The 12727-nt window shown below is 41.9% G+C and overlaps 2 protein-coding genes across 2 annotated transcripts; both read left to right on the top strand.

Moving 5' to 3' along the window:
• Positions 1-1149: 1149 nt before the first annotated feature.
• LOC128947730 (C-type natriuretic peptide prohormone-like) lies at positions 1150-2717 on the top strand. Its single transcript, XM_054292145.1, has 2 exons — positions 1150-1242; positions 2400-2717. The coding sequence occupies exons 1-2, from the start codon at positions 1150-1152 to the stop codon at positions 2715-2717; spliced, it is 411 nt and encodes a 136-aa protein (XP_054148120.1).
• A 5169-nt stretch (positions 2718-7886) lies between these two features.
• LOC128947549 (natriuretic peptides A-like) lies at positions 7887-11527 on the top strand. Its single transcript, XM_054291851.1, has 2 exons — positions 7887-9652; positions 11123-11527. Exons 1-2 carry the CDS (start codon positions 9533-9535, stop codon positions 11525-11527), a joined length of 525 nt encoding a protein of 174 aa, XP_054147826.1. The 5' UTR covers positions 7887-9532.
• The last annotated feature ends 1200 nt before the right edge of the window (positions 11528-12727 follow it).

The following is a 12727-nucleotide window of genomic DNA, read 5'->3' as shown; positions in this document are numbered from 1 at the left end:
ACAACACCCATTTAAAATGATACCTCAAACTGATCTGCACATGAAAAAAGCTTTGAAAACATTAAACCTGCTGCCACATCACAGAGTTATTTTTTCCAAGCTTCCAGGACCAACAAGCTGATACAGAAAACTGGTTTGCAATCTTTCAGTAACTCAAATATCAGATGAAAAATGCCAGATGGTCTTTAATTTCCATTTCCTCCATGTAGGTCCAGCTTGATGGCCTTTAACTCTGTGCATCACATGTGTGCAAAAATGCCATGAAAGGGCAAGAAGAATCATTGCATTTCAAATTTTCAGTGAAGCCAAGTTTCAAGCCTGTTCTTCCTTTCAGACTGATTGTGATTTAATAGAAAACGTGTACAATAGACAAAGATCACACAAAGGAACTATTTTAAGCTGGATCCAGAGAAAGAAGAATTTCTTCCTCAACTCAAGCCTTGTAGAAGTTTTCTGTGCATGTCAGGTTTTGGCCACACTCACTGTCATTCAGGCCAATAACCACTGCAACTTGTTGTATTTAATATTTGGTTTTCCCCTTCTTCTCCAAATCACACTCTTTCATCTCTTAAGTCATATTAATATTAATAAGTTACATTAATCATAATACTAATAATCATATTAATAAGCTATATTACTATATTATTATAGCATTATTATGTAATAACTCTCAGTTCTGAGCATGTTTTCTCAGCCCATCCCTCTATGGAGGTCACAGTGACAAAGGAGCCAGGGGGATGTGTTGGGGACACCATTCACTTCCTTTCCCACTTCACAGCTCTCTCACAGTTATTTTCCTTTGGATAAAAAATACAGGGTTAGCAGTGAGCCCAAGGAACCCTGAGCTGTGCTCACTCATGTTCATCAGTGCCACCAAAACTCCAGATTGATGCTGCATTGCCTGAGTGGAAAATGCTCCTTTAATTCACCACCAGAAAAGAGAATTATTTCTTCCCTCCTCCTCGTCTTCCTCCTCCTCCTCCGGAGGTGGAAGAAACCAGATCAAAACCTCAAACCAATCCTTGCACCAGCAGGAACTCAAAAGGTAGATTTGGGAGGGGTTGGAGGGAGATATAAATGCTGATAGCTGGAGACACAGAGCAACACTGAACTGCAGAGACTTAAGGGAAGAGGGATCAGGCACCAAACATGAACCTGAAACTCCTTTTTGGCCCTGGATTCCTTCTGCTGCTCGTTGTCAGTCAAAACCAGGCAGGGGCCAGATCCATTTCCAGCTTACAGGTGAGTGACTGCTCAATAGAGCTGAAAGAAGCTGATGCTTCTTTAGGAATTGGACACATCAGATGGGCTCTGTTTCTTCCAACCCCATCCTAAAGAGATAACATGACAGCAGGAATGCTGAGATGGGCAGATACAAAGTGATTAAACAGAGGAAATTAAAGTCATTGGTCACTGGATTTAAATTTCTGATCATATGAGGTGATTGAAAGGAAAATATTTGGATGGTTTTTTGTGGTTTATTTTTTTTTTTTCCTGTGGATTCAGTTAGGGGGTTGTACATTTAGGATCATCCTGTGAGCGTAGCAATGAGCTTTTGGAGTAAAGAAATTATTCTGGGAGGGCTGTGATCTAAAGCCCTGCAGCAATCACCTGCATGCACCCCCTGAAACCCCTGGTTTTGGCTGAAAAAGGAATTAAGGAATTATGAATGCAGGATCTCCTCCTCAGCTCAGCTGTGCAGCAATGCAGCCCCTGCCTGTGACTGCCAGGTGCAGAATATAGGAAAAAGAGAAATTGTGTGTGTGTACCTCTGTGTATTTGTTTATGCAGGAGCTCCAAAACATTTCAGTTACTGCACTAGGGAGCTGCCATTGCCATATATGAGGTGACCTCTCACTGTGCAAAGAAATGTATAAGATAATCCTTCAGAACCAATTTCAGCATGTCTCTTAGATATCAACTATTCTTTTCTTTTTCCTTATTCACAATTTTTTTCCTTATTCCTAATTCTTTTGCCTTATTCCTTATTATTTCCTTATTTCCCTTATTTTTTCCTTTTCCTTATTCATTAAGGATGCCTTAACGCAATGGCAAGAGCCATGCTGAAATTGGTTCTGAAGAATTGTCTTATACATTTCTTTGCACACTTTATGATACCTTTTTCGAATTTTTCATAATTTTTCATAATTTTTCATAATTTTTCATACTTTATCCCTATAAATTACGAAAAATTTGAAAAAGGCGTCATAAAGTGCACAAAGAAATGTCTAAGATAACTTCTAAGATATATTCCCAGTTCCAGGAAACACTTAACTGGCAGTCTGACAGCTAATACATCCTCAGACTTAGCACTGGGTATGGCTTACATGGAAATAATGAGAGGTTCCCAAACCCCTCCTTCTCATCTTTTCCCACCTTTTACCCTTCCCTTTTTCCAGAGTGAGTCCAAATTGCTGGATGAGGACCTGGAGCATCCCCTGGTGCCAGAAGAGTGGGAGCACGAGCAGGACGAGCTGATGGCAGGAGATGTCCCTGATCAGCCAGAAACTGAACTGCAGTGGATGCAAAGCACCAGGGAGCAGCCCAGGAACCTTTCCATGGGTGATGCTGCTGCCATCCAGAGATTCCTCAGCCACCTCCTGAGCTCACCCCGCAGATACCAAGGCAGAAGGAAAAAGGGGCTCTCCAAACCACACAGGGGCTGTTTTGGGGTCAGACTAGACAGAATTGGGTCACTGAGTGGATTAGGATGCTGACTCTGCTGTGGTAAGAGAGAGGCAGAGGCTGCTGGTGTGTGTGTTCATGTGTAGCTTGCAGGAATATGCAAAAGAGCAGAGTTAATTCAGCTTTAAGGAAATGGTGCCTTAAAGTTAAGTTTCCCCCTCCTATCACAAACAGAATTTATTATTTTACTTTCCTCAGAATTCACTGTCATCAGATGTAGATTTAAAACCTGGCTCTGAAAACAGAGCCACTCCTCTGTTTTGTTTGCTTTCCCTCCTTCCTCTGAGTCAGCTGCGAGCATTTCATCTTCTCTTAGAAAATCAGAGAGGTTTTCCCTCTCCGCTCCCCAGGGATAATTGTTTCAATCCAAACAAACCCTAAGCAGAGCAGTGGAGCTAAACCTGCCCCTAGAACAGCAAGAAAACAGTTAATTTCCATGTGTGAAATCCTGTATACTTCTCTTTCTATTTCTTATTGATCTTCTTTATTGACAGGATGACTTTGGGGTTTCAAACACCCTTTGCCTGCTACAGTTCTGCTCTGTACTGAGCAAACACACCCACTTCTCCCCTGATTTACTTGTCTAAAAGAATGCACCTTTGCTGTACTGCCTGTCTGTACCAGAGTATTTATTTGTCAACATCTATCCGAAAATTAATTGCAGAAAACTACGTTTGTACTCTTTGTTTACTGAATGTATTAATAAACAAGTCTTGTTATGTCACAGGTAATAAACTGTTTTCCATAATGAATTTGCCTCGAGGTTTGCTGTGTGATTTATTCATATTTCATTCCTGAAACAGAGCCCTAGTTTGCAGTTAGACGCTGAATTCTGGAGCATTTCAGAGGGTTTTTGTCTGGTAAACGGAAACCAAAGCCCCAAATCTCTGACCCACAATTTGAACAAAGGGCAGCTCTCTTAGCAGACATCACCAGAAAGCAGTAACTTTGCATTTACATCTGCCACTGATGGAGAAAAACAAATTTTCTTAGTATTTGTTTTAATTTTTATTTATTTAAAAAAAGAAACAAAAAAACCCCCCAAAAACCAAAAAGCTAAACAAAAAAACAACCCCAAAACAATCCTACCCTTCTTTGAAGGAAATTCAAAGGCACCCCACTCTTCCATAGGAATCCAGGTATTTCAAACCACTGAGAAGAAAATTGAAAAACATATCCTGAAGGCTTCTTTGTTTAACATTTTTGGTTAGGTCTTATGTTGTTTGCTAGTTAATCTGTTTAATTTAACTTTATTAACAAAGCAACAGCAACTGTGAAAATGCACTGAACAGGTATTTGTTGCCATATTCACACACAGCCCTGAGTACAATGATGAATTAGTTCATAATGAATTTATTATACTCTGAATTGCCATTCCTAAGAAAAAAAAACACAAGAAAATTAAGATTTCTACCAATCAAAAAAAGAATTAAAGTCCATAATGAAAACTGTGTTATTCTTTCATCTTCCAGCATAATTCCATACCAATAGCCAGTCTACACATGGCTTAAAATCATTTATTTTCACACCTGGAGCTCATGGGAAGTTTGCAGCCTCCTTTCTAATAATCCTGAGTCTAAGGCTTGTTCCTGGCTCCCAGTAACTCTAGAGCAGGGATGTTGTCACAGACATAAAGGTTTCTTGATGTTGAAATTTCACTGAAAACCCAGCGGAAGGCAAGAACTACTGAAGTTTATTTGCGGAAAAATAACAGGGGTCAGAGCAGGTTGAAGTCTGAGCTGTGAGCACCTGTGAACAGAATCCTACAGAAGATGAATAAGAAGCAGATAAGAGTTGCAATTAGAGATGTCAGGCTGGTGATGTGCCACCCCATCACCTGGCATTTTGTGGGAACACTTTAAAAAGGCACTTTTCTCAGAGCAAGAGCGATTTATCTCACATAAAAAGCTCTGTAATTAGATCCCCAAGACTGAAGCCAGGTGTGTTTGTGCTTTAGATAATTTGCTGGGTTCTATTAGCATTTAAATAATCCAAGCTAAGCTTTGAAGCGAGGATGCCGGTCAGATGAGGGAAGCTCCTCCCTGTGCCATTTCCATCTTTGCTAAGAAGCAGTGCATGAATTTACAGAGCAGGCTAACACAAGCTGCTGAGGAGAAAATCCTCCAATAAAAGTACTCCTACATGGAAAGAAACATTCAGATATCTTTCTCAAATATGTGTGCTTTTGGTGTATCTGATTTGAAGTGATGTAAGGCAGCAATTGAGATCTGGTCTCATCCAAGACTCACTTCTGGCTAGCTTATTATCAGAGGGCCAATTGTATTTATTCCCCTTGGGCTTTAAAAATCGCTTTAAAACCACACCGGGTAGCGGCTGCAGCTGCAGGCAAAGGGCTGGGAGGGCTTCAGCACCGGGGACAGACGCCAATGGCCCCGCCGGGCTGCCCCAGCCTGCAGGGTCCAGCGCACAGATGTCATAATCACCGGGAGAAACAATCCGTGCTCAGGATGAAAATTAATTTCTCCCTTTGTAAAAAGTGAAGCAACACTTAATCGCATCCTCTTAATTGCAGGATGGCCACTCCAGACATTTTTGCATTTCTGTTTTGATTCTTGTCTGATGGCCTCATCAATTAATTTCCTTCTCAGTCTAACCATCATGCAGGGAAAGAGAGCCTGGGTGCGGTGTGGTGTCACAGACATCTTTCATGAAAAATCCTTTCCTTAGGATTTTTTCCTCCTGAGAAGCTGAGAAGCCTCAAGAACAAAACGTAAACATTGATTATCTGCTGCTGTGGAATGCAACAGGTGCATCTGTGATTAGCCCATGTGGTTGTTTCTAATTAATGGCCAATCACAGTCAGCTGGCTCAGACTTTCTGTCCGAGCCACAAACCTTTGTTATCATTCTTTCTTTTTCTATTCTTAGCCAGCCTTCTGATGAAATCCTTTCTTCTATTCTTTTATTATAGTTTTAATATAATATATATAACAAAATAATAAATCAAGCCTTCTGAAACATGGAGTCAGATCCTCATCTCTTCCCCCATCCTCACACCCCTGTGAACACCGTCACAGTGTGGCACAGTTTTGTCAAAGGTTTTGTCACTGGGAGATGGAAGGAATCCAAACCCAGGCTGTCCCTCAGAACAGGAGGCTCTGCACAAAGAGCTCACAGTGCCCAGCCCAGAGTGGCAGCAGGAGAAAGGACACAGTGTCAGGATGTGCAGCAGGCCAGGGCAGCGCTTGGGGCAGGTCTGTCCATCAGCACATGGAACCCACACGGTGCCAACCCCCAGGGTTATGGTCCTTACCCTCACAGGGCTGAAAAACAAGGACACAGAATCACCTGGCTGGGGAAGGGCAGTGCCACCTCAGCTGAGCTGTGCCCATCTCCTCATCACAGGACCCACACACAGGCTGCCAGCAGCATCTCTCTGATCTGAACAACCAGAGCTGCTCTGACGGAGCCTCCTGGCACCACAGCTCCCACCCCGCACCCTGGGGAGCAGGGGAAATGTGCCAGATTCTCCAAAACCAGTCACAGAAAGCTTTGCAGAAGAACCTGCTGCCCTGTTAAGGCAGACATTTTACTGGGGAAATGCCCAGCTGTGTCAGAACTCAGTGCATCCCTCTGGGTGTCCAGAGTTGCCAAGGACCCCGTCAGGGGGCTCGGAGACCCTGGCACACAGCCCAGAACACCTGGGGGTTTGATTGTGACCCCTGGAGCAAGTTGCCAGCTTTGTATGAGGACCTGAAAGTCACACAGGTTTGAATGGTGTAATAACAAAATGATCACAGGGTGGAAATTTGATTTTAGGATTTTTGGTATGGGGGTTATGGGGACAAGATGGAGGAACTTGGTCGTGTCCAGCCTTTCTCCTCCTTCTTCTTCTTCTTGTTCCCCATTTTCTGCAGTGATGCTGGCACTTTGGGATTGGTTTAGAGCAGAAGTGCACTGTCTAACATAGGTGATGGGTATTGGGAATTAAGTGTAAATATGTTATACGTAGTTTGTAGTATAAAAGGACAACACAAAGAGTGCCTGTGGCTGCCCTGCTGAGCAGAAAGAAAATTTTATTGATAAGAATTAATAAACAACCTCAAGACTGAAAAGTGAAGAGTCCAGACTCGTTCTTCAGTTGTGCAGGCTGAACAGAGACAGAAACAGAGACATCCTGCACATCTCAGGGCAGAGAATTAACAACCAAAGCCCGAGACAGCTGAGCATGGGCAATGCCAGATCTTGACTTTTCTGCTAGGCTGTAAAGCCTAAAGCCCATATTAATTTACCAGGGTGATAAGGCTGAGATAAACAAGTGACTTTTATAGCTTAACAACGATGAGCTGAGTTCTGACATTTCACACTCCGTTTGCTTTGGCAGAACTGCAAGGTGGATAACTGAGGGCAGAATTTGGCTGTGAAAATACAACTGCTACTGTGGCAGGCAGCCATTTCATCCCATGTCTACACTTCACTACACTGTACATGGAATATAGCACAAATTTTTCCTTAGAAGCTTCCTTTTTCTTAGAAAAGTATTGTCAAGGCTGCTGCATCTTATTTATCTGCCATGGAACACAGAAGATGAAAAAGAAAGAACCAGTAAAGAAAGGACTAATTTGGGGTCTGACTTAATCACTAAAATTGTGGACAATTAGATTGTTTCACAGGGACAGATCACTCAAAGCAAAATATTTCACATCTGAGATTAATGTTGTGTTCCTTAATTTCTTGCTGCTGGGTTTGTGCCCCAGGGGCTGCTGTACAAAACAAAAATAAAAACAAAACAAACCAAACTAAAAAAAAAAAACAGACACAAAGGAAATCTCAGAGCAAGCTACAAAATGTTTTTGTACAGAGAGCACTAGAGAATACTTAGTGTGTGTGTGTGGGGGTGTGAAAGGAAAGAAGCAAGAAATACAACAATAACCGATTCTAATTATCTTAAATTGGACACTCAAAATGAATGAATAATTCTGGTTTATCTTCTCCCACTTTTGCAGTTTATAAAACAAAGTGTAACAAACACCTTGGCACAAACAAACATACACAAAAGAGCAGTAGGAAGAGAATATTTGTAACTAATTAATGAATTATACAGACACTGTAGTATAGAATGTCAATTATAAAAAATAAGCTATCAGGATCTTAATTCTTTTTTAAAAACACAAAATAAGAAAGTGTAATAATACAAAATTAATAATACAAAAAAAATACAATAATACAAAAAAAAATAGTGTTGCCTTTAAGTTCTGAAAACAATAAAGCATTGAGGAAAAGCAGAGAGAGCTCTTTTAATAAAGGGCTTCACCAGAACACACACAGAGTTGGGCTGACTTCAGGCTATATTAGGAAGAAGTAGCATTTGAGCATGACTTCACAACCTTGAGAATGTCCTTTCTGGTATAATTTTGGTAGCTGATCATGTGAGCAGTATGTGCACATGTTTGTACATAAACACCATGTTAAGACATTTAAGACATGGGCAATAGTTTATCATTCTATTATTATTTTGAAAGCGTACTCAGGAGATTTTTTTCAAGATCTATGTTCATATGAAAAGTCAACAAATTATTACTAGACTGACATTCAACTTACTCCTATATTCGTTGTTGTTTCAATTTAAAATGACAAGAAACATTAGGAAAATGAAAAAAAAAAAGCTATTGCTTCATGATTTAGAAATCTCTTACATTTCTCTAAAAAGATTAATTTATAGTTATACTATATGTACAAAGACAAAAATGGAAGAGAAATTTGAAGCATTTCTGTACTTTTTTAATTTCTCATCTAAGCATATTCAGTTTCTAGTTAATTTTAAGACATTCAGCACTTAAACAAATACTTTTAGTTTTTAATATATTACATTTAAGATTTTGTTTTAGCTTCTCACAAAACTCACATATACACAAATTCATCCATTCTTTCTGCGGGACAGATTCTGAATAAAACCAGCTAAGTTCTCATTGAACAAGTTTCTTTCTTGTATGGCGGTAAAATAAGATTATGGCTGAAACTGGCTGCCTGTTCTTTATATTTTATTGATGCAGGGGGAAGCCTTACCATGAGTGCTTACAGAAATCCCATTATTTAAGCTTTTGGCTGTTAACACACTCTAGTGTTTGTCAGCGGTGCCGGAGCCGGTTGTCGCGCAGGGCTGGAGGTGCTCGCTCTCCCCACGGTCAGTTCTGCACTGAGGTGCAGGTCCAGGGGCTGCTCTTGTTGGTAACACACAAATACAAAATTTCAGTGGTGATGTCACCTCAGGAGCAATGGGAAAAGTGGCCCAAATCTGGGATTTTCAGCACACTTTCTGTAGGCGGTGGCCACGCATAATTCCATATAAGAAGTGTGCACAATGCTTTAGGTGTGCTGAAAGACAGTTTATCTTCATTCTTGACTCTTCACCAAACACTGATCTAAAAGCCTGTTCTTTCCCCTGTAAAAGGCATTTTCCTTATGGAAATCTTCTAAGTGAGCAAAGTTTTGGGATTGTTTCCCATCTCTGTAAATCTGACCATAGGGGTCTCTTGAAAGAGAATTGCTAAGAATTTCCAACTGGACTATGTAATCACAGCTCCTGGTATCAAGAGGAGGGGGAGTGACATGAAATCACTGACTTGTGACATACATTCCTCAGCAACAGCAGCTGCTGCCTAATGACAGCTAATAAAGGGAATCTTCCCTTGACAGAGCTGCATGCCTGCAGTGGGACTGGAATGTGCCCAAGATAAACCCACTGATAACCTAGGAAGCAGGGATCACCCAAAGAGTATAAAAGACGAGCTTCAGAAGGGACACAACACCACGAGGAAGAAAGAGACTTGAAGGGACATCTCAGAAGAAACAGCTTGAACTTCCCAGCTCCCAACGAGCTCAGCGCCATGGACACTAAAGGCTCATTTTTCTATGGCTTCCTCTTGCTGCTGCTCATCCAGCTCCAGCCCAGCAGAGCCAACCCCATCTACAGCCTCAGCCCTGCCAAAGAACTGGCCAGCATGGAGGTGAGGACTCTCATTTTGCAAGGGTAAACTTTTGGGGTGCTTAGCAGGGTGTGAGGGGGTGCTTTGCCTTCCTGTTGCATGAATGGATTGCAATAACCACATCAGACATCTCATGCTGGGGGACAAAACTTTTCAGAGGGGTTCAGAGAAGCTCTGTAGGGAAATATCCTCCCTTGGGTGTTGGGTTCACCCAAGCTCCTGGGCAGTAGTGGGAACCAAAATTGTGATTGTAGGATGTCCGGTTTGGTGTTTCAGTTCTTTTTCTTTTAAAGATACATCTTCCAGGGAACAAAGTTGCAGGGAAGGAAAAAATCTTCAGAGTAGCTCTGTAAGAACAAATAGAAAACTGAGGAGTAGGGTCTTGTCTATGTGCTCACCCCTGCTCCACAGGGCAGCCATATGGCTCTAGCTTTGTGAATTTGACAGATCTGGTTGTGTATGGATGAGAGATGAGGAGGTAAAGTGGAGCACCCAAAGACAAACTTTTAGAAATATTACTAGAGGAATTAACACAGTCATTTAGTGTGGCTCACCCAGAAAAGCTTCCAGAGCTATAAAATTACCGCTAAGAATTTTAACAAATGATAGAGAAAATGCATTGTTACAGCATAGTACAAGCTTGAGACTCTGATGGGATCTGAAAGCTCAGACCTTTCCTTGGGCTGGCTGGTACCAGTAACCAGCTTCCCAAAGCTGTTCTCAGGCCCTAAGAACAAACTCCCTGAGCTGATAAGGACAACTCAAGCTAAAGCTGCATCTGGGCTGTTTTCAGCAGCCAGGAAGAGTGGCTTCCAAATGCACTCACTGTCAGGCAAGCCATAAGGCTCATTCCTCTATATTCATATTCTAGAGCTGGGCAATTAGTGACCTCTAATTGGTTGAGCTGCCCTTGAGCAGGTTATCTGACCCCAGTTACACAAAGCTTTACAAATTAAAAAGAATGGTACCCAGGAAGCAATCACATGAATTTACCACACAGGTATTTTCAGTTACTTTCAGGAGTAGCAATCCTGCATTCCCTGGGGCAGGAAAACACCTAGAGCTTCTCCAAATGATGTCCATTGAAACAGCCAGGGGTGACAAAGCAGTAACATGGGAGTGGGCTGTGTGGCTGGAGGCTCTCTCAGACTGTGTACCACTGGTGGGCTGAGCAGACCCTGTCCAACCCACATCTTGCATTTTCTTCTCTGCCAACATGTGTTCTAAACTTGCCAGTAAGATACACATGATGGCAAGCAGCTTCACTCAGTTCACAAGGTGAAGCTATGCCTTCCCATAGATGGAATTAGTGTGAACAGGGAAATAATGCAGAGGACAGAACCCAACAACACCAGCAAGGCTGGGATTCAACCTGTCAGTGTCCCCAGGGTGGGCTATGGGACCATCGATGAATACAGAACAGAATGACTGGAACAGTTAGCAAATGACCACAAAACAAGGAATTTCATCAATTTAATCCTGTTCTTACAGGCTCTGCTGGAAAGACTGGAGGACAAGTTTGCCATGATGGAAGCCCTGGAGTCCAATCCTGACCTGCAAGAACCCAAAGCCCAGGAGGAGATCCTGCCGGAACTCACCGATGACGGCGACAACCAGAAGGCTGAACCCAGGCTGGCACCCAACACCCCCCTGTCCTACAGGGAGCCCCTCCTCAAGAGACTGAGGGGGCTGCAGATGCCCAGGATGATGAGAGATTCTGGCTGTTTTGGGAGGAGGATTGACAGGATCGGCTCCCTCAGTGGCATGGGCTGCAATGGTGAGTCCTGGCTAAGCCATTCACCGAACAGCACTGACCGTGTCCGTGCCATGGCACAAGGAGGGAGCAGCTCCTCATTTAAATCTTTAAGAAAAAGTTTCAGAATAGAATTAATTTGAGCCTAGTATTGGTTTTTCAAAAGCATTGCTGACAATGGTGACACGTACCAACACAAAACCAGATTCTAATAACATTTATTTCATGTTTGGTTTGCAGGTTACCGGAGGAATTAGGATCAGCCTCCCTAGAACCTGCTCTGAAGAATGCTTTACAGTACCCCTTCCTCCCAAGATGAAAGCCAGATGCTTTCCAAGCTCCTCAACAGAAAGTTATTCCTATTTTTATTTATTTATTTATTTATTTATTTGATGTTTTTTAAAGAACATTTCTTACGTTAGCGCTGCCAGACCATCTTTAAATAAAACTAACACGTTAGACATCTGTGCTGGACCTCTCTCCTGTCTGTTGCATTAAATTTTCTTGTATTTGCCTAAAGTCAAAATCTTAAGTGTTATTGATATTCTGGTACCCACAAGCCTGGATCTTACTTACACGAGACAGAAAAAACTTAGTAAAAATTAAAATGAGTTTTTGACCAGAGGCTTTTCCTCTGCAGTAAGAAATGCCAACAGGTTAGCAGGAAAACAAAACTTGCTTAAAATTGAAAGATCATCATGAGTCCTCCTATAGACAGGGTTTCAGTGATAAGAGAGTCCTTTTGCTGGTTTAAATTATTCAGTCATGGGAACTGCCACAAATGCCTCGAGTAAGCAAAAGAAAAGAAAATAAATAAAGAAAAGAAATACATGAAAAGAAATAAATAAAACCATAACACTCCACAAGTTTCAAGATAACCAGAGGGAGGAAAGGGAATTCATTGTATATGCTTTCTAGCAGTGACCCAATAAAGGTTACGAGCATCAACACAAAGATACATCATGAACTGTGTCTTGTCTCACTCTGCACGGGGATGAGATGCTGACTCCCAGAATTTCCTGAAGGATCCTCAAAGGTTTGAATATTGTCATGAGAGGGTAGGTGGGATCACTGAACTACACAGCAGCTTGCATGCAAAAATCATTTATCACTTTCTGGGAGTGGCCCCTTGCAAAGCTGTTCTAACATGGCTAATGGGAACGCTGCAAGTCTGATTAAGGTTTATTTAACCTTGCTAGATTTCACACCTAGGAGCTGAATTTGACCTAAAACATATTCTAGCACCCCACCAAAGAAGGAAATATTGCAAAAAACACACATTCAGTCAGCATCCCAAGGAACAAAGAGCTTGGATCCCCATGTGAGCCCCAGCAATGGCACCA

This window comes from Melozone crissalis, unplaced genomic scaffold, assembly GCF_028551555.1.
Source record: "Melozone crissalis strain CALT ecotype California unplaced genomic scaffold, PUWL_Pcris_2 ptg000107l_1, whole genome shotgun sequence".
NCBI classification, from domain to species: Eukaryota; Metazoa; Chordata; class Aves; order Passeriformes; family Passerellidae; genus Melozone; species Melozone crissalis.
Note: the sequence above shows the minus strand (reverse complement) of the source record. Positions and strands in the feature narration are given on the sequence as shown.

Bases quoted from the DNA above. Each gene is read 5' to 3' on its own strand.
- LOC128947549 (XM_054291851.1), top strand. From the start codon at position 9,533: ATGGACACTAAAGGCTCATTTTTCTATGGCTTCCTCTTGCTGCTGCTC. The intron at 9,653-11,122 runs GTGAGGACTCTC...CTGTTCTTACAG, and splicing joins AAGAACTGGCCAGCATGGAG to GCTCTGCTGGAAAGACTGGA.
- LOC128947730 (XM_054292145.1), top strand. From the start codon at position 1,150: ATGAACCTGAAACTCCTTTTTGGCCCTGGATTCCTTCTGCTGCTCGTT. The intron at 1,243-2,399 runs GTGAGTGACTGC...CCCTTTTTCCAG, and splicing joins GATCCATTTCCAGCTTACAG to AGTGAGTCCAAATTGCTGGA.